At 35.2% G+C, this 24,376-nt stretch overlaps 1 protein-coding gene across 1 annotated transcript in view; it reads left to right on the top strand.

Moving 5' to 3' along the window:
- Window positions 1-17,881, top strand: part of LOC306858758 (copine-8-like) — a 118,725-nt gene extending 100,844 nt beyond the window's left edge. Inside the window, exons 14-20 of the mRNA XM_079399465.1 lie at window positions 2,325-2,371; window positions 3,117-3,298; window positions 4,218-4,345; window positions 10,806-10,908; window positions 11,602-11,659; window positions 12,034-12,107; window positions 13,906-17,881. Of these exons, the coding sequence (XP_079255591.1) occupies window positions 2,325-2,371; window positions 3,117-3,298; window positions 4,218-4,345; window positions 10,806-10,908; window positions 11,602-11,659; window positions 12,034-12,107; window positions 13,906-14,094 (781 nt within the window). The 3' untranslated portion in view covers window positions 14,095-17,881. The remainder of the gene's footprint in view (window positions 1-2,324; window positions 2,372-3,116; window positions 3,299-4,217; window positions 4,346-10,805; window positions 10,909-11,601; window positions 11,660-12,033; window positions 12,108-13,905) is intronic.
- Window positions 17,882-24,376: the final 6,495 nt, after the last annotated feature.

Raw genomic sequence — 24,376 nt, 5'->3', positions numbered from 1 at the left:
TGGTGTTTTTCCATTCAGTGTTTCCTTTGCTCTGTTGGTATCTGGAGTGCGAGTTTTGATTTACATCCATTCAGAGGTTCTGGGGTGATAAGAGTATATAGATTAAAAAACCCCATAGATGAACCTATACACTGCACCTGCAGATGGTAGTGATGCTTTTACTCTCGTTTCTCTAACATAGATTCATAAGCGGAGTCATGGCCATTAATATCTATTTGGATTTTGTTCTAGTTTGGGGACTTTTGAGGCTTTATCGGAGACATGAACATTCTTTTTTGAAGATGAATTACAGAATAAATGAATGCATGAATGAATGAATGAAGAATTTAGCCAACCAAAATCCCATGAAAAACAGGAATCATTTATGAATATTAAAATTTTATTCAACAATTAATATGCTTGTATGACACACTGTGTGTGGTGTCACAAACATGTTTTCTGAGAGCTGTAAGCATTATACTAACAGATGGTATGACTGGCTCAGTCTCAACTGAATGAGTAATGGTAGGATATCTTTACTCAGCTGTCTCATGCTCCTTCTCCTCTGTGAAATCACCAGGATATCACTTTCCAATGTCTACATTAGCAGCTACTTTTTAAAGGAGCATCCTAACCAATTATGTGCCCTTACGCCCCATTCACATGGAGAGTCGGCATTAACGCCTCTCGTTTACTTTGAATGGAGTGATGTCAAGCGTTGCCGAACTGAATTGTGGGTCCATCGCATCACTTCACTGGCGTTGCTCGCGGCAGAAGTTGAAAACTTTTCAACTTTTCAAGTGCCAACGCAGACGTCAGCCAATCAGATCGCCTTATGCAAATACCCTAGCACAGATGCTAGCCAATCCCATTCATGCAACACCAGAAAAGTATGTGATTGGCTGTTGTCACTATGACGGCGCGTCAGCTTCAAGCTTCAGACACGCCCTCCGTCAAGCATTGACGCAGACGCCCCCTGTGAATGGGGCATTATGAATGAATGATTTGATAGCTGATTGTGCCTATTATTGTTTTAGCCCCATTATTATTGTTTTTCCTGTTAAAGTATTACCTTTTATTGTTTTTGTTGTATGAGAAATAAATGAATACTGAAAATTCTTCATAATACCTTCTTTCGTGTGGACAATAACTTATAAAGACCAGTCATTGGAGACACGCAAATGACACTCCTCATGCAGTACTCACTATCGGTTGATTCCAATTAGAATTTGGTGTTAGCATGGTATTAAGCTATCAATGCGCCTAAAATCTAGCTCTTCTCAAGAGCCATTTGCTTTTTCTTCAACTATAGGAATTTAGCACTGTAATAAATCTCATTTCTAATTTTTGTTATATGAAGGTCATATCTGTTTTGGAAACATACTATACTACAGCCAAACTAGTTCCTGCCTGGGTGCTTGATGTTTACATGACCATTTCTAGTTGCAGTTTATGAAGATAATGTCATTTTTGGTTAGACATGCTGGAATGCTTAATTATCAGGAAATCAGACCATACAAATTTGTGCACACACATTTTAAGAGTGTATTTCTGGTTTGGGGATGTGTGTGTGACTGCATGCAGCTGTAAGCTCGGTAATGAGAGTAGTCTAATGAGAGGAGAGAGATCTGTACTTACGGCATTAGTTAGCTTGGCTCAATGTCCCAGCAATCACACACCCATCCCAGCTCAATGTATCTTGCTGATCTATTCTCATGGTGCAACATTAAAAGAACAAATAAGAGAAAAAGACACATACATATAGCAACCATTCATTACTGATGCCTTTAGTATCCCTGAAAGCACCATAATATGTTTTAGAATTCACTCTCTTCTACATTCTTGTGAACTAACTTGCAGTCTACTGCTTACATAGGCAGCTACCTTGTAAGGTAACATCCTAAATGGTATGAAACCTTAAAAGGGAGTAGTTTGGAACACCGAAAACTTTCTAAATGGTGCATGCCAAATAGGGCTCTTATGTGAGACTCAGTATCACATTAGTGTAATGTTAGCATGTTGCTAAGCTAACAGCACAATACTCTAAGCACAAAACATATACAACACAAGCAAATATTGTTCATGCTCAAATGACATCTACATCAGAACATGACCTTTTACATTATTTTTATGGTATATTTTACACTTACTTTTCAGGTGTACAATTGTATCTCGATTTATCAGTTTCCTTATACTTTCCTAAAAAGGAGATTATAAGGAAATTGATTTTTACCATGTTCGCTTTTTAATAATGTGCTTTTATTGCACCAGGAGTATCTTAATGTTCGCGAGATCGAAGTATGACTGGAATAACCATTACCTTTTTCTGTCTCTTTGTTGTGCAGGACTCAGATTAATTTCACAGTGGCTATTGATTTCACCGCTTCTAACGGTGAGTCCCGTCTCTATCAGAAGGCGGATGGAATTATTGAAATGTATGCAGATGAGGCATGAAAAAGGGCTAGTAATAGTCGTCCTCTATCATAATGAGTGAGGTTTAATGCGATAAAGAGCTCTGATCTGTGTGATCATACCGAGATGCCTGCCTTTTACATTAATTTGCAGATTCAAAGGGAATACCACAAAACCAACTCAATTACAGGGCCATCCTGGCAAATCTATTTTTATACATCACTAGCTTTAATCATTTTTTTTCTTCTGGATTCGTAATATCAGCCTCTCAGAGTACACAAAGAGCAAAGAGAAAATATTTATATACTTCTATATACTACCATATTCTAGATCCCTTAACTCTACCCCATACCTAAATATAACTACTACAACAACTACCTTACTATCAATAAGCACTAAACTACTCACACCATTGAATAGTTTCATAATAATTTTGAATGTAGCGTATTGTAGTATAACTGTGAGCATTGTTACATTATATTAGTAGTATCCATAGTTATACTGTTAGAGTGTGTTATGCATTGAAATACATCATGAAACAAGACCATATTTAATGTGTCAAATAATGCTATCACGAGTTATAATGTATTATACTATTCAGTAGTGTAGCCATGAACATGTACAGTTTCTACTTTAAACGTGGTTGACAATTAAATTAGAATACTTTTCCTGTCAAATGGTTAAGTTGCACTAAAAGTACACATTTTCTTTCATACGGTTCCCAGGCAACCCAGCCCAACCCACTTCCCTCCATTACATGAATCCCTATCAGCTCAACACCTACGCCATGGCACTCAAAGCCGTGGGGGAGATCATACAGGACTATGACAGCGACAAGATGTTCCCCGCACTGGGTTTCGGAGCCAAGCTGCCTCCTGATGGGAGAATATCCCATGAGTTTGCCCTGGTAAGCAGTTCTTAAAACACCTGTCCAGCAGAGATAGATGCAGGATATCCAGTTTGTGAGGACAAAAGTCTTTGATATCTTTTTTCTGAATATTATATTTGCTTGTGTTGCCTCTAGGCAAATTAGAGATGGACACTTGACAGATTCCTACATTCTCTAGAAAACTCTTTGGAAATACCACCCTATTTTTATAGTTCAAGTATTTTTTTTCTGAGTCCAAAATATCTCTAGTACTTTTTTTATTCCTTATTCTCATATCGAAAGAAACAAATTGGAATGAAACAAGAGCTGGATGTTGCCTGGTGTTTGTGTTTTAGAGAGAGTGAACTGAATGCTTTTGTGTTTAAAAATTGACAAATTTTCACCTTGTGAATGAGGAAACTGGCAAAAAACATCTGTAGACTTGCGTTGAAAGAGAAACCTGAGCTGGGTCTAGAGACCAGAATATTATAGAGACAAGGGCATGGGTATTTTTGACTTGGGCTAGAAAGTAACCACTTAGCAACCACCCTAGCAACTGCAATATAATGCATAAAAAAATCAAAATTCTTAGCAATTACAATAACATCACATACCCCCCTAGCATCCACCCAGAACATTTGCATACCAGCGCAAAAAAAAATAAAAAAATCATAACACCTAATAATAACCACATGGCAATGTCCTGGCAATCAACCAAAACATCCCACCAACCAAATAGCAACGCACTAAAAAACACTTCATAGCAACCACATAACACCCTGGCAACCCTAAAAGTGGAACTTACTTTTTATTCAAAGGATGTAAACATCTATTTATGTCTCTAAAATGTAGACTTTCCATTGTGAGTTATCACATCTCCACCAGATGTTGAAGCATGAGAGCCTGTCTGTTTGATTATTTGATTACACATTAGTTATTTTTTTCTTTGTTCCTACAGAATGGAAACCCTCAGAATCCATATTGCAATGGCATTGATGGAGTCATGGAGGCGTATTTTCAGAGTCTAAAGTCTGTTCAGCTCTACGGTCCTACCAACTTCTCACCAATCATTAACCACGTAGCCAGGTACATATTTCAGAAACAGAGACATAATGCGCATACGCACACAGCTGTACATAAGTATACAGTATAGTGCTTTTGTACATGCATTCATGTATTACTATTGTGGTAACAAACCTCATTACTGATGATCAGATAAGTGAATTGATAAGCATTGATCAGATAAGTGAACACAAACACTAAATAAGTGTTTACAATCACATAGTTGCATGACATTGCAGGCTTTTTTTCATAGTCCTATATTTTCAATAATTTAATTAATCTAAATGTATAGGTTGTGTACCTTTTCTTATTACTTTACTCTCTAAAATACTTGGTAACACTTTAGTATATGGATCAATTCTCACTATTAACTAGTTGCTTATTAGCATGCCTATTAATAACATATTTGCTGTTTATTAGTACTTATAAAGTATTTATTCTACATGAATATTCTACATTCCTAATCCTACCCAATACCTAAGCTTAACTACTTGGTTACTAACCATTAATAAGCAACAAATTAGTAGTTTACTGAGGCAAAAGTCGTAGTTATAATGGTTTGTTAATGGTAAGAATAGGACCTTAAAATAAAACCAAATAGTTGATTCTGACTGGTCAATCACAGAACTGAGTGGTGAAATATTTTTGCATATTAACCATTACGCTAGCATTCTACCTTTTTTATGGACTTTAATGCCTATATATGTCATCTATATTCATATCAGTGGAAGTTTAGATGCTAATTTGAGCCACTTTGCAACTCAAAGAAGTGACTACTGACTGTAATATAAATACCCTTGGAAAACCGTGTTCAGTTTATTATATATGATGAACATTCAAACTTTGAGAGATGGCTAGAAAAACTAGTATAAAGAACTAGTATAAAAAACTAGTATAAAGTTGAATGCTCCTTCCATTGCTGAAATGAACCAAGATTACAAAAAACTTGCAATAACTGAGAGTTACAATATCATTCAGCAAACAATGCTGGTTTTGCACATTTTCAGAGGTTGGCAACAGCTAAACCTTCTCAAGCCGTGCATTATTTCCCAGGTGCAACATCCAAACAAAGTGTGTGACAGTTACACAGAGATAATCGAATCCAAAATGGCCTCCGAGGCACAATATATGACCTTTAAATCACTTTAAATGAGCCGTGGAACTGGACTTGCAGAGGTGAGACTATGAGATTTGATCACATGCTGCTCCAAATAAGATCATCCCTGGCGTGTATTATCCGTCAAGTGATGTGAGGGAAAACATTAAATGGCCATCATAAATGTGACACAATGGCCTGAAAATTAGATCTCTGTAATACACAGGCAGAATTTTCTAGTACCCCATAGGTATACCCACGGATGAGGCCCTAAATCCTGGGTATTTTTCATTTTCATTTCTAGTACCCCCCAAAAATGATAATCACCTTCAAGGCCTTTCCTGACATATAAAGGCTGATTATTGTGTGTGGGAATATAAATATACTGTATATGAAAACTTTACATACACCTTTCAGAATCTGCTAAATGTTAATTATTTTACCAAAATAAGAGGGATCATACAAAATGCTTGTTATTGTTTATTTAGTACTGACCTTAATAAAATATTTCACATAAAAGATGTTTACATATAGTCCACAAGAGAAAATAATAGCTGAATTTATAAAAATGACCCCGTTCAAAAGTTTACATACACTTGATTCTTATACTGTGTTGTTTCCTGAACGATCCAAAGCTGTGTTTTTTGTTTAGTGATAGTTGTTCATGAGTCCCTTGTGTTAAACTGTCTGCTGATCTTCAGAAAAATCCTTCAGGTCCCACAAACTCTTTGGTTTTCCAGCATTTTTGTGTATTTGAACCCTTTCCAACAATGACTATGATTTTGAGGATGACTGAGGGACTCATCAAGGAAAAGCCATGCATTAAGAGCCGGGTCGTGAAAACTTTTGAACAGAATGAAGAGGAGTACATTTTTCTTGTTTTGCCTAAATATCATATTTTTTCATTTAGTATTGCCCTTCAGAATCTACAGAAGATACTTACATGTTTTCCAGAAGACAAATTAAGTAAAATTTACCTTGATCTTCAAATTCAAAAAGTTTAATGCATGGTTTTTCCTTCTTTTATGTGAAATATCTTATTCTGGTCAGTACTAAATAAACAATAACATGCATTTTGTATGATCCCTCTTATTTTGGTAAAATAATTAACATTTTGCAGTTTCTGAAAGGTGTATGTAAAGTTTTGACTTCAACTGTATATGCAAAAGGCTCTAAGTGTCTTCTGAAATTTTCTTCTAAAATGAGCATTTTCATCACGCTCCTATATTTATGTTCAGTTATTTCACTTTAATTGCATTGAAAAGGACCTATACATTGTCATTACAGTAAAATTACTGAACCTAAACATAGGAGCCTGATAAAAATGCTCATTTTAGGTGAAAATGTTAGATGGCACTTTAGAGGCTTTTGCATCTGAACTCTTCATATTTACTAATTGTTGATTTAATTCAGCATTTAATTTACTTCATTTAATCAACACTGGAAAATTTTAACCTAAAAATGGTAACATGTAAATTAACTGGTTTTATTTAAATTAAATAGAATTTAATGTGTAAAAAAAGTGATTTAGCATTACTCAATCAAACTAACCGTATTGTTGTACCAACAATATTAATTTCAATCAGGTAAGAGTTAAATTGGGTAAAAAAAAAAACTCTTTAAGGTAACAATTGCAGATGATCACTTTTTACAGTTTTTATATTTTAATTCTTTGTAATATATTTTTTGATACTTTTCCGCCCAGAAACCAGTTGGCAAACTTCTGCACTAAATCAAAGCTGTTCTTCAAAAAGAATACAAAAAAAAATAAATTAAAAATAAATCAATAAATGTGCACTGTACAAATTAGCGAAAGCTGAACAGAGAAGTGGAATAAACAATATTTTTAGAAATATTTATACATTTACTTTCTGTAAAATGAGAATGTGAACAAAAGCTATGTACTGTTTAAAGATACCGTACTTACTATTTTACACTGTTAGAGGTCAGAATAAAATATCTTGAGGACACTTTTAACAGCTTGTAGAGCTGTGAGAACCTGAGTGTCTACATCTCTTTTATATAAAATAGAATAATTAATAAGATCACCTTAAAATCCATAACTTCATAGAAATATGTATATGTATAGAAATATGTAGTTCCAGGAGTGATGTCTAGTAACATGCATACATTATCAACTTATAGAGTGCATGTCAGGGGCTGATCTACTGTGGTGGCATGGGGTGGCAACTACCACCCTAAGAAAAAGCGTTGCCACCCCATCTTCCACACCATAATTATCCCAGTATAATTATTTGTGCCGCTTTTCAGCAGTGCACTTCAGTGTGATGACAAAAAACAGTGTACCATGAAATAATGACAAGAAAACACGTCTTTTTATAAGCTTTCCTCGCATGCTGCACACACATGGAGAGTTTCCAGTGTAGTCAGCTTTATTGACTCAAATGCCACCAGTTCTTTTTAGGGAGTCAAAAACACAAAGCACAACCAGTGTTGCCAGTTTCACAAACAAAGGTTTTTCCATGTGTTTGTGAATTGGAAAATTACTTTCGGCTAACTCTGAGGTCCTCTGAGAAATCTAATCCATCCAGAAAAGATATGGTATTGACGTTTTATTTCCCAGAACACCTTTCCTCATTTATTTTGACCTTTGTTGTGTACAGTAACTATTTTCTTTGGATTCTCTGACTGCCCACACCACTTTCATCATGGATACAGACCTTTCTCAAAATGAAATCAATATTAGGAAGATTACGATCACGGAAATTAATAGCAGAGTTAGGTAAGAATCTAATCTTCCTTAACTAGATTGAAATGTTTGTCAGACACTTATGTCGGCTTGACAAAATTCAAATGTAAAGTAATTTGAAGGTCAGAATATACAGCTAGTACTTGTTACGGGGCAAACGAGACGTGAGACGTGCGGATCCAAGTGCAAGCTTTTATTTACAGGTATGGTCAATAACAGGCAGGGTCGAACAAAGGGCAAGAGAGGGCAAGACAGAAGAGTACTCCTAGGGCAAGCATGGGTCGACGATTGGCGAACAATATCCAACAGGGCAAGGCAAAGGGTTAATCCAGGAAACACGGGCAGATATCAAAACACAAGAAAACAGGCAAGGCAAGACTTAGAACAACTGAGTGGGCTCTGTAGAGTAGCTATCACTAGGATATACGCTATACAATACTCGGCCAAGAAGAAGAGGAAGTCCATGGTTTAAGTAGGGTGTGTAATTGTGTGATAGTTCTCAGGTGTGAGCGTGATTAGTGCAATCAGCTGTATATGTGTCGTCAGTGCAAAGGATGATGGGAATTGTAGTTTGAGGTGAAGTGCAACAGTAGTGTGGTGCAAGAGTCAATGTGGTGAGCGAGTGACCTCTGGTGGGGAGTAAACGGAAGTTCATAGACAAGATTTGTGACAGTACTAATGATAGACCTACTCTTACAAGTTCAGAGATATTTAGAAACTATTGATGTTGTTAATAGACTCTTGGTGTTCTGGATATTGATGTTTTTGTTGAGAAATTGAGAAATTTCCTAAAAAAATACGTTGAGAAAACTCAAAAATATATATATTTTACAGTGTAGTTAGTTAATAAGAAACTAGTTAATAGTGAGAATTGGTCCCCATACAAAAGTGTCACCAAATTTAATTGAATTTGTTTATTGACAAATGCAATTAAAAACCTCTCTCTCAAACTAAAGTCACAATAATTGTAAAAACCCAAAATAATAATAATTAATTAATTTATACTTGCTTACTTGCTATAAAAAGTGATAAAGCAACATCATTTGTATTTTAAAAAGAATGTTTCTGGAAACAAAGCTGCTTAAAAAGTGAACAATCACTGTTGTGCTTCAGATATTTAGTACCTCAATCAGTTCCTGCACAAAAATAATTTATTAATCTAGGTGGCTGTGTGTGCATACCTGGTATTTCCCTATGATCTGCTAAGAAATCCTCTACACTTTTCTACAGGTGTTAAGATATTAATAAATTGGCTCTTGTTTATTCCAACATATTGTTTTTACAGTTAAACATGCTTCTAAAACTCGTGATGTTTTGTTATTGCACTTCAGACTTTGCTCACAAATCCCGTGTTAAATCCACACTAATTAATGGTTTAAAGGAAGCCACCAGTCAGTGGACTGGCACATCCTCACACCGTGTATCTAATTATACATCCATTTCATGGTTTTTCTGAGGATGGGAAGTAAAGGACAGACCATCAAGTCATTATCACCCCTCTGTTCCCCACACACACACACACACACACACACACACAGTGACTGCGGTGTCCACTCATCAGCACTGACGACAGATCTGTCACACTGCACCGCTCTAATCTCTCTGTGTGTATTTGCTGTAGGTCGCACCCACACAGTTTAATAATAAACTGCTTTTATATTGCTCTTTCAGAGCTAATGCGCTGTTTGCTTGGATTTTCTACTGTGCACATTTTTGTAACTGGAGAAAGCGAAAAATAGAAAACTCAACAATTAAAAGACTAAAAACATGTAGTTTTAGGACTATAAAGCTTGGTAGTTTCCCAACATATGTATATTCAATATCCTATATTGCCCAGTTGACAAAATGCCATTGTGTCCAGACTGTCCACAAGTGGATTTTTAAATTCAGACATTTTCAGTGACAAGTGAAGAAATGTTTTGAGCTTTACTGTGTACAAATCCATTTGGATTTCATTTGTATACAGATTTACAATTATAGCTCTTTCATGAGAAAACATATGTATTTATTTTTACTTTTTGGTGAACTAGAATTTTATGATTTAATTCATATGAAAACCCAACTTTTATGAGGAAAAACTAAAAACAAACACACTAAAAAAAAAAAAAAACCTTGTAAAAAATAACATACAAATTCATCATCAAATTGCTGAAACATAAAATAGTTATGAATTTCCACACTAAATTTTTTTTTTTTTATAGAATTTACTTTGAAGCAGTTTTCACTCGGTAATTGCTACTAAATTTCTCGTATAATTGTTCCAATTATCTTGGTTTTAATAAATAAACAAATAACATTTACAGTGCATTCATTAGAAAAATTGCACATTTCTAAAGTCGACCAGAATTACCACCGCATTACCTACACAGACAGATCAGGTAAAAATAGTTTTGCCCACATATTTTGCATATTTTGTGTATTTAATAACACTTTTAATTGGCTTCATTTGTATTGGAGGAACGGTTTGTTACAACCACAGATGAATTAACTGTGCAGAATATATTTGCTTGTGTCTCCAAAAGTTATTAATGCCTCCGAGTATTTTATTTGCCTCATAAGCTGATGTTTTCATTAGAATCCAGACTGCAGTGTAGTAACACAGTAAATTATATCACAGTCCAGAGGCTTTGGCTGTAATGAGATGTTTAATGAATGTAACAATGTGCTCTCTCGTGCAGATACGCTGCCTCAGTAAATGACGGATCACAGTACTTCATCCTGCTCATCATCACGGATGGAGTGATATCAGATATGGCCCAGACAAAGGAGTCCATTGTTAATGTAGGTGTCCGGTCCAGTAAACCATATTGAATGCTCAAGTTGTCTTTAGATCTTTATAATCATCCTATACGATCTCACAGCAGTTCGTACATATTTTACGAGGTGACTAATTCGATTTTTGCTAAATAATCCGCCCCTAAACCTACCCATCACTGGGGTCTAGATAAATCGTACAAAATCGTGAGGTCATACAAATTCGTATGAATTAGTCACCTGGTAAAATACGTATGAATTGGTCGTGAGATAGCGTTGTATCTGTAAAATATATTAACTCAATAGTCACTTTGTACTGGGTCTTTGCATTTTCACAATACAGTATATACTGAACTCAAAAAGGTTTCCTATGACATTATAAAATGTTTATTCAATGGCATTATAATCTAAAGGAATTGTCTTCTAATTTAACTTAAAATGCTTATCTATGAAATCATAGGAACAAAAATGGTTCTTGGAACTCATGAGACTTTAAGGCATCAGTTTGTAAAGCTGAACAGAATAGGTTAAAACCATGTTTTTCGCGGGGGGGTTTTCTTGATTAGACAAACATGAAAATGCACTTTAAATAAATGATGGTTATTTCACTTTTTTCAATGTACTTCAATACAACTAATAAGTAATGAAGCTTTTCATATTTATATACGTAGACTTTTGGGAATAAAACAGGCATAATAATAATTCTTTCCTTCTTTCCAGGCTGCATCTCTTCCCATGTCAATTATTATTGTTGGAGTTGGACCAGCCGAGTTTGATGGTAAGCAAATGTCATTCATTCATTCTGCTCTTATAGATTTTATATTGCTTATATTTTCTTTTTATCCTAATGTTTCTAATAAACACATTTTACATTTGTCATTTTATCTATACAACAACACACACACGTGTTTTATCGAGATGCTCAGGTCTTGAGCTTGAACGGATAAAAGGATTGTGTAATACTGCAGAGTATATGAGCATGTAATGTGACAGCCATTTCCTCGTTGCATTGACAGTAATGCCGATGAGTTTAGGAATAATGAAACGAGACACTCAAACACACACACAACTGCAGGCACTCAAATGCACAGCTTACTCGTGTTTCCATATCTCCGTTCATGCGTGTTTCTTATCCGTTGTGTGTGTCCTTAGCTATGATCGAGTTGGATGGTGATGAAGTCAGAATCTCATCGAGGGGCAGATGCGCTGAAAGAGACATCGTACAGGTATAATAACACAGCTGAAGTATTTATCTTTCATCACTAATACAGAGACATCACAAACAGGACAATTATAGAGGTTGGAAAATCTTGCAAGTTATATGTTCAATAGCAAATGCACAGTAATTTACTTTCTTACCACTTGTTTTAAAAACACACAAATTACCAAAATATTCTACAAAAATCTGTGACAGTATTCATGCAGTTTAACAAGAATCACTCCTCCTGTTAACACTTTTTGTGCAGTCTGTATATGTAATGCATTATATATACAATGGCATTCTTAATGCATTATCCTCATAATCACCTTGTTTGTTCTTATAAATACTTGTGCAATAGACACCTGATATATATATATAAAAAGTGATTAAATTAACTGACCTAGAATTTTGTTTTGTTTAGAGTCTGTAAGATTTTTGATGTTTTTGAAAGACGTCTCTCATGCTCACAAAGGCTGCATTAATTTACACTTTAAAATAACTGGTTGATTATTATTATATTATTATTATTTGCTTTGATGGCAAGCTTTGATGGCAAAGCTTAATTTTCAGCAACCATTATTTCAGTCATGATCCTTAAGAAATCAACATTAAAAACAGTTGTGCTGCTTAATATTTTTGTGGAAATGTGATACTTTTTTCTTAGGATTCTCTGATAAACAGAGTGTTCAAAAGCACAGCATTTCTTGGAAACAGGACTGTTTTGTAACATTATAAATGTCTTTATAATGAAATATAATAATCTGAAATGTATAATAGCATTCTGAGTTCTGCTCCAACTGTGCATGCTTTATGCAACTAAGAACTGAGCTCTCTCAGTCTCTTTCAAATGTCATTTCTTAATGCTTTCTGTGCTCCTCCCTCTCTTCTTATAGTTCTTGGCAAGGTAGTCATCATTATGTGTGGGTCGCTCCACGCTTGTTAGGAAGGCAGTGTGCATGATCAGCTATCATAGGTGTCTTGGGAGGCTTGTCCAATTAACTATGCCATCACGTACACAGATTCCAGTGGATCTGGCTTCCCAGTGGCCAACATGTACTTAAAAGCCCAGTTTTTCATAACTAAACGGCTGTGTAGTGCTCTCAGAAGCAGCCGTATCTCTTAGGATAATTTGGCTCTCAATCTCAAAGGCGTTTGAGTTGATTGGCATGCTGAGCATTCGATGGCTGTGCCCTCATTTCAGGCTAATTGCTCTTTTCAGCTTTGCTAATTCTCACAGAAATGCAGATAAATGTGAGACCTGCTTCAGATTATTTTCACCTGATGAAAGTCAACATAAAGAGTGTTTTTATGCCATAAAATCTATTTTACATGGAAGTTAAATTGTATTTTGTTACATTCCTCAAAATTGGTCCGTTTCTACAATATCAAAACTTTCATATGTGTTATTACATACTTTTTGCCATTGTATCATATTTGTTGTTTTACTGCTAATGTGTGTGTTGAATTACAAAATGCTGACATGCGATATATTACATACAGTATATTAGTTTTTTTTTATTTTGAAATTGTTATGTTAGGTTAATAGTAACTGTTATATTAAATGCCATTAAATTACCCACTAATAAGAATGTAAATATTATATTTGAACATTCTTAACAGCAGTCACTTAAACCTATAATAACATTGTGAGAATGGTCTGATATTTTAAAACTAGAAAAACAAAAATCTTTAAAAAAAAAAGTGTAATTTGTTGTTTATAATTGTCATTCAAGTTAATAGCAGGTTGCTGTCAAGTTATTCTTGTCTTTTTCTTAAAAAAAATATTTCAACCAAAAATGAATGGTACCTTTTTTCTTTTGCAGTTTGTTCCATTCAGAGACTACATTGATCGCACTGGGAATCACATCCTCAGTATGGCCCGATTGGCCAAAGATGTTCTTGCAGAGATCCCAGACCAGTTCCTATCCTATATGAAGACCAGAGGAATCAAGCCGTCTCCCGCTCCCCCTCCGTACACACCCCCAGGACACCCGCTGCAAACTCAGATCTAAAATGGGCCCAGGAGCGAGCCTTGCAGTATCTCAGTATCGCTTTCTCAATCACTCAGTGACATGAAGTTTTCCTCAGCTCTCAGCTCTTTCTGTCCCTTTCTCTTTGCACTATGGGGCTGTAGATGGACAACATGGTTAGACAGGGTTCTGAGAACAGGTTTACTTCCATTACAGGTATTCCCTGTCAGGATGTCTCTCAGTTTCACTCTCTATCTCTCAATGCCTGGCTAGCTTGTTACTGATGGTCACATTGTAGAATGAACTTCACATTTCTGGTTAACCGTGAAAAGAGGGATAGTTATGTGAAGGTAAGGAAAGGCTAAAAAAAAAAGAGCTGACGACGTTACGCCCTGTCTCAGAACAGCAGAGCAGCTTCCTCTTCCTCAGACCAGGAAAAGGCTAACAAATCACCAGTCGCAAACAGACTGTTGTAAATAACTTTTGAAGTAGACTTCTTCCGTCATTTCTTATCTCTTCCTCTTCTTTCTTCTCTGAGCTCTCACTCAATGTTTACATGTTAATGATTTTCTTACTGTTGGATCTAACTTTTATAAGCGTATATCTTTAACATGAACTTTGCCGTGCAAATACTCGCAGCGTGTTATCTTTGCCATGCCCGTCAGGTGGCAGGGGCCGGTGTTGTTGCAGAAAACCACATTTCTTGCATGGAAATGGTGTGCTCAGGCATGCGATGCATGTTTTGCAGCGTTCATGTTATTTGGCCTTTTCTCGTTCTCTCTTTTCTCTTGCTCACTTTCTTTTTTTTTAGCCCTGGCACAAGCACGATAGATGGGCACCATTGTGTATAAAGAACCTCATAGGTCTCAACGTGCTTCATTACATTTAAATCTGAGCAGCTGCTCTCAAATAAGAGCCCAGTGGTCAAAAACACAGATGCCATTATTATTTTGTGTCTTAAAACATTGTATGGATATTTTGTAAATTTCTGTTTATTTGGTGATGCTGTATTATGTTTTTCCATTATCATGTATATTCATTCATCATATTTACATATTTAATCATTACCTGGTAGAGTTTCCCAAAGATAGTGTCAAAAAAGCACAAAGCTAATTATGAAATCCTTCTTTTTGGATTTCATTGTGAATATTTAATCTCAAAACCCGATAAGATGCAGAATTATACGCCTAATTAAATTTTTATTTTTTTTTATATGTTTTTGCCATCCCGTTATTTTGTGAAATGTACTGTTAGTATCAGGAAAATAATTATTTAAAGTCTCCCCTTATCCAAATAGTCACAAAACTGGAACTCTAGTTCAAAACAACTGGTAAACTAGTTTAAACAGGACTATTGTTTGTATGTTTTTAGCAAATGAATTAAGTGAATCATATTGACTCCTGGTTTATGATGATTCACTTCATGTAGTAGATTTCTCCTTTCTTTCTTTCCTTCTTTCTTTCTTTCTTTCTTTCTTTCTTTTTTTTCCTTTGCAAAATACTGAAACAACATGTTTTTTTTTTCCCCAAAACATTCACACATTGCAAATGTGAATTTTCTAGTATGTAGCAACTCATTTTTCTTCACACACTAGTGTAGTGAACTATTTTGGGTAACAGCCTCATGCTGAAGGGGAACGTTCCCTGTTTAACTGCTATTCTGGAATTCAGGATTGTCATTTCAGTTGTGCTACTTTGTCACACATACAATATTCACGAGATATTAACACATAAAGTCGCCCCAAAAAGCATTTAGACACTTGTGCCAAATCTACTGATCCAATGTATACATGTCATTACAAAATATCAAAAGAAGTATAATTTTAAAGAAAAAGCATTTGACGAATATAATTATTTTAAAGTGATAAAATACAAGACACAAAATAAAAATAATACTTGTGATGTACTACAGTACACCAGTGTTTTACTTGGGGGAAAAAAAAAATCACCTTAAAAGTAATTGCATAGATGGCTGAAAAAAGTAAAGCAAGTATGATATTATATTAACCCTTGTGTGTGTCAATAAAAAAAAGTTACACATAGGTCCATAATGGACAAAAATAAAAACACTGTCATAAAAATTTGAAGCTTGGGAGCACAGACTTAAGTTTTGTCTCATTTTAAAGAAGACCCATTGCAGATTATTGTTGAAGTAAAAAAAAAAATTTAAAAAGTGAAATAAAAACAAAAGTTATAGAGGTTTCTATAAAATATATATTTTATGAAATATGTAGAACTCTAAACCTGCTAGAAAATCAAAGCCACAAATCTAAACAAGTTGTTTTCCAAATTTGAGGTTGATATCTCAAAAAATTAGATTTCAGTAAGATTTTGTTTGGGCGTAGTACCAAATTTTCCGCATTAGATGCCAGCAAAAATCCACAGTGGTTGGATTTGTGATTTGTAGCATAGTTTTTCTTTTTCAAATATTACAAGAACACGCACGAACACACACACAATTTTTTTTATGACACATACAAACCACACTCTGACATCCGTACCAACACAACCACACAATTATTGCTGCATTATTTTCCAATTGGCTCTATAATATGCAGAAGCAGAAAAAAGGAATAAAGTATTTGCTTTATAGGCCAAACCTGAAAAAATGGCACCATCTGGGAATTTTTTTAAAAAAAAATTAAATTTTGAAGCCTTGCCAACAGAATGAAGCTTATTAACAAAACATTTCATAATTTTACAGTGAAATGGCACTGTGATTAAAAATAGAAGTTTTAATGGGTTTCAATGGGGACATTTTTGTCCTTAAGGTCCTGAAAGGAACTATTTTGTATACCTAGTGCAAAATAGATGTATTGAAGAAAACGGGGGTGAAATAGTAAAGTTCCAATAAAAATACACAGCTGTGCCAAAATTTATGCAGCTGGCAATAACGCAGGCAAAATGATCAAATAACAAAACTGAAAAGGACAAAAATGTCCAAAAGAGCGCACAAGGGTTAAGGCTTTGTTGGCTGCTTTTCTTTTACTATCTTCTTATTTGTATACATAAATTCAGTCATAAATCATGCTATTTTTTTCATTATGTCTTTGGTAAGCATGAACTGCACAGAATAATGGATGAAGAATGATGCATGTGTGAAAAAGCAGCACTTGACTCTGGGAGGGTCGGTTGACAATAGTATCTCTCTATTAGGAATGTTCTCTCTCAACATTCCTGTACTTTCCTTCAGCTCTCTTCCTCTCTGCATTGCTGGTGCCACGGCAAATGCCCCTTTGGCAAGCTCATTCACCTGTGAGTATGCACGTGTGTGTGAGTGTGTGAGTGTGTGTGTGTGTGTGTGTGTGTGTGTTTGTGTGTGTGTGAGACAGAGCGAGTGAATGTCAGCTCGGCAAGCATCATCGAAGTGTTTTTAAAGTTGTGACTTGACTCAGATGAAATTTGTTTACTGAAGATATCCAAATATTATATTGTATGCTATTCATATCTAAATATTACGTGCACTATGTTTGCATGTACAGTTTTGCAAGAGATTCATCAGTTCTTTTGTTATTGTTAGTGTTTTGAGTAAAAAAAATCAAACAGGAAAATCAAACTGTACAAATGGCCTTAATCTCTCACTGAATTCTTGGAATTGTGCGATGCCTTCAAATATGAATTGTTATATATTTTGTGGCAGTGTACAATTGCTTTCTAGTGTATATTTTCTTTGCACAACTCGTGTATGAAAAAAATGATATTGTAATTTTTTGGAATCAGTGATTAATCAAAGAAAGCATGATTGAAGTTCTGATTGTCTAGTAAATCAATATGATGAAATTATTATTTCTGTATCAAGTACTAATTTTGGAATAAACATTCTTAATATATACACATTGCTTTATGATTGGCATTTGTTTATAATAGAAGGGTATTGTGGGTGGTTGTCAGGGTAATTTTATGCAGTTGCTAAGGATTTCTGATTGCAAAATGAATGTATCATATCATTTTCATGTCAGTAGCACCAATATATTACGGAACAGGTTACATGAGATTTGAACAAACTCATAATCCTAATTATGACCAAAAGTAATAAATAAAGTTAGGTTAGAGGTTCTAACCTAAAATGGCAGTTCAGTTGAAGAGTACAATTTTTGTGACAATCTCAGGAAAAAATAAAAATGAAACTTTTTATCTAAGATGACAGAGGTGTCAAGAAAAACATGCTATTTAGATCCCAGAAAGTATAAATAAAAGTTGTTTGATTTTAAAATAGTTTAAAATGTAATTCAAAATGTACAGTTTTACACAGTATGCATGTGCTTAGACTTTTTCAGTCATGTACAGCTTCTATCAAAATATTGGAATATCAAAAACTGCTTATTAAACTCTAATAAGCAAAACAATCTGACATAAATGGTATCATTAAACAACTGTACAACCATAAATATAATTTGAGAACAACTAATCAATTTGGCTGAAACAAGTGAGAATAAAAATTTGATGTGTGTTAGAATAAAAAATGTATGTGATATTTTTATGTGTGTGTGTATGTATGTATATATATATATATATATATATATATACACACACACATATATATTTTGTGATGCAAAATCTGAGCCCTGTTAGCCACTCCACTTCTGCTATAACTGCAACTGTTGACTGCATAAAGTATCCAAATTCCACACTGTTCTTTTTTTATAAATTTTTTTAATTAAGCCCATCATCCAGATTGTGAAGTGCACTTCTAGTTGTTGGATTTTTTTTTTTTTTTTTTTATGTAAACGCTACTCACACTATTTATACTACAAAATGGCACAGAATAATCCATAAAGGTGTAGATTTCTGTTGGAAAAAAATGTGGGAAATGTGTGGAAAAACTTGCAAATCGGCATGGGAAAATCACATGAAAATTCCCTCACATGAAATTCTCAGTCACACAGATTTATAATGAAAAGACTGGATTTCACCATGCAAAAATCTGCCAAATGTGAACTCACCTGAATTGGGATGCACCTACTGTCTTTGTACTGTTAAGGTCATTGCATTGAAATTTTCGCGTGCGTTTTTTCCTCATCATTTCCTATCAAAATTCATGCAACGGATACGAAAACACAGAAAATCGAACCTGATCCGAATTTTTTTATGATGGGCGAAAGTTTCAGAGGCAATATTTTTAATGCGCAAATATTTCGGATGAAAATTTCTGACTCAGTGTGCAATGACCTTCGGCTTATAGATGCTAACATTAAACTGGAATCAATTATGAATCAAGTCTCCTGTGCATCTGCTTAAATTGAGGAGTGCTATTTGTGTATCATGTAAAGTTCAAGCGTTCCAAATCAGTCACTTGTAGTTCCATGTATATGTCTTAAGGAAACAAGGCAGCTCATTTAAATTTGGAGCAGAGTTTATGTTCCAATATTCCCTTTCTTTCTCTAACTAGAAAGCCATTAAGAATAATAACTGTTTTCTAAATTGGTATGACACTCTAATTGCAGAAGGAGCACATTGGCTGGCTGGTAAGCTCCAATTATATGCTGTACATGGTTTCTTCTAAAAGTCTACGTATCCTTCCTTTTGATGAGGACTCCACATGTACACGTTAATACCTAAAAGACTCACACCCAGGTTTTTACAGCTTGCCATTAAAGTGCATTGCATCATTGCATTATTTCACATGACACCCGTGTAACACAGTGGCCTTTAAGTCTATTATTACATACCATGACAGACCAGCCAATTAGTTTCATCTTACTTTGTACTTAACACTAGCATGGACTGCCATACAGTTGCTTGTACAGAGCGGGCGTCTTTCCAGTATCGCCTATACCGATTTAATTGGCTTTAAAACTGTTACTGGCATGAAAGTAATGAACTTTTAATGTTTGGAAAAGAATAATCTTTTCACTACTTCCATAAAGCATAGATTAAAAGCAGAAATTTTTTTTATAGATCGGTTGCACTTAGTGACTGCTGATTTTAGTACAACGCTAGATCTAGATCAAGCAAATGCATAGTCTCAGCCTCAGACGTCACGGACCGTTGGGCGCTTATCAGGATCAACTAAACGCTGGATTTGCAAAAGCATGTGAAAAATTTAAAGCTCACGGCACAGATTCTTTAAAATACGTCTGAGAGTTTTATACACCGGTCTGTTATTGTGGCGATATTTCCACGCCCCGAAACGTGACGCTGAATGAAACAAACTGTGATTGGTTGTTTGGCATGTCGGTCAAACGGCCTCATGTTCAGGCCTTGGCCAATGAAAGCTGCCATGGATTCCAGGCCTTCAGCCGTCAGTCTGAAGGTCTGGCTACACGAGACTACCAAAATGCATAGAAATAAAAAAGTTGTTGGTGAACGTAAACAAAGTATGAATTGTACAGTGGATACATAATACATTATACATCCTTCAAATGATTCATTTTCATCAATTTCATCAATTATGTTTGGAAAGAAATACTTGTACATGTAATTCAATGATAATTACATGGTAATAACAATACTTTTGTCATTGTACCGTTGAATATTGATCATAATGGATAGTGTTTGTTACTGCCATAGGCAACAGGTCAAAATATGTACTCTGCCACACTGCAGTGTACACTTTACCAATCACATTACCAAATAAATTGCATGTATAATTCAATAAAAGGCATCTAGTGAACAAAACTTGTAGTTTAAGTAAATATTTAGCAAATTAAACTAAAATAATTTTAAAAGCTAAGTAAACTTGGTATTGGTTAAATGTGGTTTAATTGACTTTCATGAATGTCACATTGAAAATGGAAGTTCAAGACAAGCGCACTGCATTTTGGGATACATTATGTTATGCAGTCTGCAAGGTAAATAAGTGCATAGTAGTGGAATATTACAAATATAGCTGCTAGCTAATTCAAAATGGTTGAGGTACTGAAATGTTGAATAAAAAATATTAAAATCAAAAATGACTTCTCTCTTTCTCAGCTGACATTTAATGGTTCTTTAAGCAAAAAATCTTCTGCAACTCTTATAAAGATCTCACATTCTCCCATGTGCACCACCTCCTACATAAAACTGATTATATACATATTTCAAAGTGCATGTGGCCGCCTCTTACCTTCTATAAACAGCTTTGTGTGACTAGGAGGCTAAAGCAAGAATAATTAAGCAGCTATTGTTAATTAATCCTGTCTTAATTCTCTGTGCATATCAGTGGTCTCTTATAAGTTTGTATAACTGTAACTTAATTAGTCAAACTGTAAAAGTTACATAAACTTGATAAATCAATTAAAGTTCAGTTTGTTTTAGAGAAACTGGTCCTGAATCTGTGTTGTATTGACATGGAACAGAATTACACAGCACAATACAGTATTTTCACACCTCTAAATTACAGTTAATCCCATCTTGATATTTCCCAATTCTCCTACTCATGAATCAAAGCTCACAAAACCCTTGTAATCACATTTCAGGCCTCACCGGTGATGGCTTCAAATCACTCTGTGTTATTTACAACACCAGTTCATGTGAATCAGTGCTTCCTGTGCTTTACAATCTACAGCAATGTAGAGATTTTGGTTACACTTTATTTTGAGGTGTCCTTGTTACGGTGTAATTATACATTTGAGTATATTAATTAAATACGGTTAGAGTTAGGATTAGGGTTTGGCTTGCATGTAATTATGCATAATTTGTTTTTATTATAATAGTACATGTAACGTGTAGCAAAGACACCTTAAAATAAAGTGTTACCAAGATTTTTAAATTGTATTTATTTATTTTTATTTAATGTATTTCAAAAAGACTAAGACACACAAAATAATATAAATTGTGCAGGCAAAACTATTTTTCATCACTTCCAGGGTAGCCTGAATGAATAAATGACTTTTGTGAAAAGATTCTCTTGTTGGCTCAGTCCACAAATACATAATAATAATAATAATAATAATAATCAGTTCAATCAGTCTAAGGATTTGCCTACATAATTATCAGAGTTTTCTTTAGAATGACATTAGGGCCACATTGTAAAACGTGATGACCTTTAATGTGTGGTGTCCCTCAATACTCATAATTTTCTGCTTATTAATAGTTAGTAAGGTAGTTGTTAAGTTTAGGTATGGAGTAGGGTTAAGGGATCCAAAATATGGTCATGCAGACCATTAAGGCATTAATATGTGCCTACATACGTACTAATAAACAGCCAATATGCTAGTAATATGCATGCTAATGAGCTAGTTAATTTCTTTAGATACTATTTAAACTAAACTGAGCTAGACAATGACATCACTGAATTCAATAATGACATGCCTTTAACTGAAAATTGAGTGTTTAATCTTATTATTATACATTACTGACACTCTATTTCTCCAATTTGATACTGTTTAGTGCTTTGACACAATCTGCATTGTTAAAGGTACTATATAAATACAAGTCAAGTACATTTTTTCATAAAATCTAGATTCTTTTGAGGAAAAAAAATCAGTATGTTCTTGAAGTTGAAACAGATAAGGGTGCGAGTAAAGATTGCATCACTAGTGTAACATATTTTGTAATGCAGCTAATTATCTACATTTGGAAAGCACTGCACTTCAGATGTACCCAACTAACCTCCAAATGAAGGACATGAGGACACCAGCACCCCCGATCAAGGACACAAGATCCCCTGTCACCAGGACAGTGTGTGTGTGTGTGTGTGTGTAAGCCTGTTTGTGTGTATACTTGTGCATGGTTTAGTGTGTGTGTGTGTGTGTGTGTGTGTGTGTGATTTTGCCTCTGTGCAGGTGTGCACCAGCCAGGCATGGCCGACACTGAGTCTATTAATATCACCCTGGGCTAAATTTACCTCCTTTGTGCTCTGTCCACACACTGCTCCAATCACACACACCACTACTAACATACAGAGATCATGATCTATGCATGAAAATGAAATATTCATAACATTTTGAAATGATTTTTATAAGAAATGTTGCCATCTGTTTTAAATGGCAGTTTCTATCTGCAGATAATGAGGTTATAGGATGTGACAGCATCTGAAATGCACAACAAAAGATATGTGTCTCCTTTCATTTGTTTATGTGTTTATGAAGGCCAAAAGTATATGTGAGCACTTCACAATGTTAAAAGGAAGAAAGTCTTGGGATAGCTGGGATAGTATGTTTATGCATAAACCCTAGTAATAAAAAAAAAAATTAAATATCTTTGTTACTTACTTAGTGAAGAAGAGGAGAGTAGCATCCTTAACTGAATAGAGCTGGTCACACTTACATGTTTTCTTAAACAAAAAAGAGAAAATACATAGAAGAAACAATTGGCATTTTAAAGTTATAATTTCTAGACATTTTTAGAAAGAAATGAATTACCTATTGAGAGTGTGTTGACAGTCTGTGTAGTTGGATGGCTGAGCTCCAGACAATCAGTAACGAGGCCTCTGTTAGGGTTTTACATTAAAACATCAATAACAATAACAGCAGCATGTTGTGTGAATTATGTTTTTATTGACATGCAAAATTGTCAGTGCTCTTAAAAACAGTTATTAGCTGAATACATTAATGAATGATAATTGACATTGAACATGAATAAATACAGTATAAAGAAGTAAAATAAGGACAAAAAACAGACCAAGTTCAAATTAGACGGAGAGAGAAGACAGGAGGGAACAGGAGGAGCCAGGCTGGACCCAGACCCCAGCCAGGATGGCGGCACCGCACAGATGGTGGGCTGAGGGTGAGCTGAGGGGCTGCCAGGAGACAGCGGAGGTGATGGTGAGGACTGGTGTAGAGGTGGTGGAAGAGGAAGACTGGGCAGGAGTTCAGGATGATCAGGTTGAGCAGGCTGCCCACACACACCACAAGGCCACTTCTAGCACCGTGAGTGCAAGGGACAGGGGATCAACCTCCGTGTTTGTTATAGTACTGGCATATAATTCAGGGCAAGCAGATATTTCCAGGTAGACAGACAGTTCAAATACGACCTCCGTGGTCATGACGGGACAGACGGAAGTTGATAGCGGGATAAGACAAGACATATCCTCATATAAGTCAAAGTCGGAGTGCAACCTCAGCTCAACCCTAGCAGTGGTGCAGTGGATGGGGTTTTCCTCCATGTCCTCACTTCCTACTGACTCTTCCACTGTCGCATGTTTAGCTGCCGTTTGATCGCAGCAGATTGTGGTGGGCTCAAACTGCTCCGCGAAGCGGGGTGATGGTTGGCTGAGCTCTGGGTCAAACTAACATAACTAAAAACCAAAAGAAAAACTCTCAAAACAAAACGTGGGGAAAATAAACCATGTACAATCCTTTTGGTCCAGTGTTCTGTCACGGGTCCGGTATTGTGAATGTTAAAGTTGATTTGTGCTTGTGTGCCTGTCTGATATGGATACCTTCAGTGTGGATTAATTAAAG

The sequence above is a fragment of the Barbus barbus genome (genome assembly GCF_936440315.1).
Source record: "Barbus barbus genome assembly, chromosome: 39".
Taxonomy (NCBI): Eukaryota; Metazoa; Chordata; class Actinopteri; order Cypriniformes; family Cyprinidae; genus Barbus; species Barbus barbus.
This window is presented reverse-complemented; position numbering and strand designations above follow the sequence as displayed.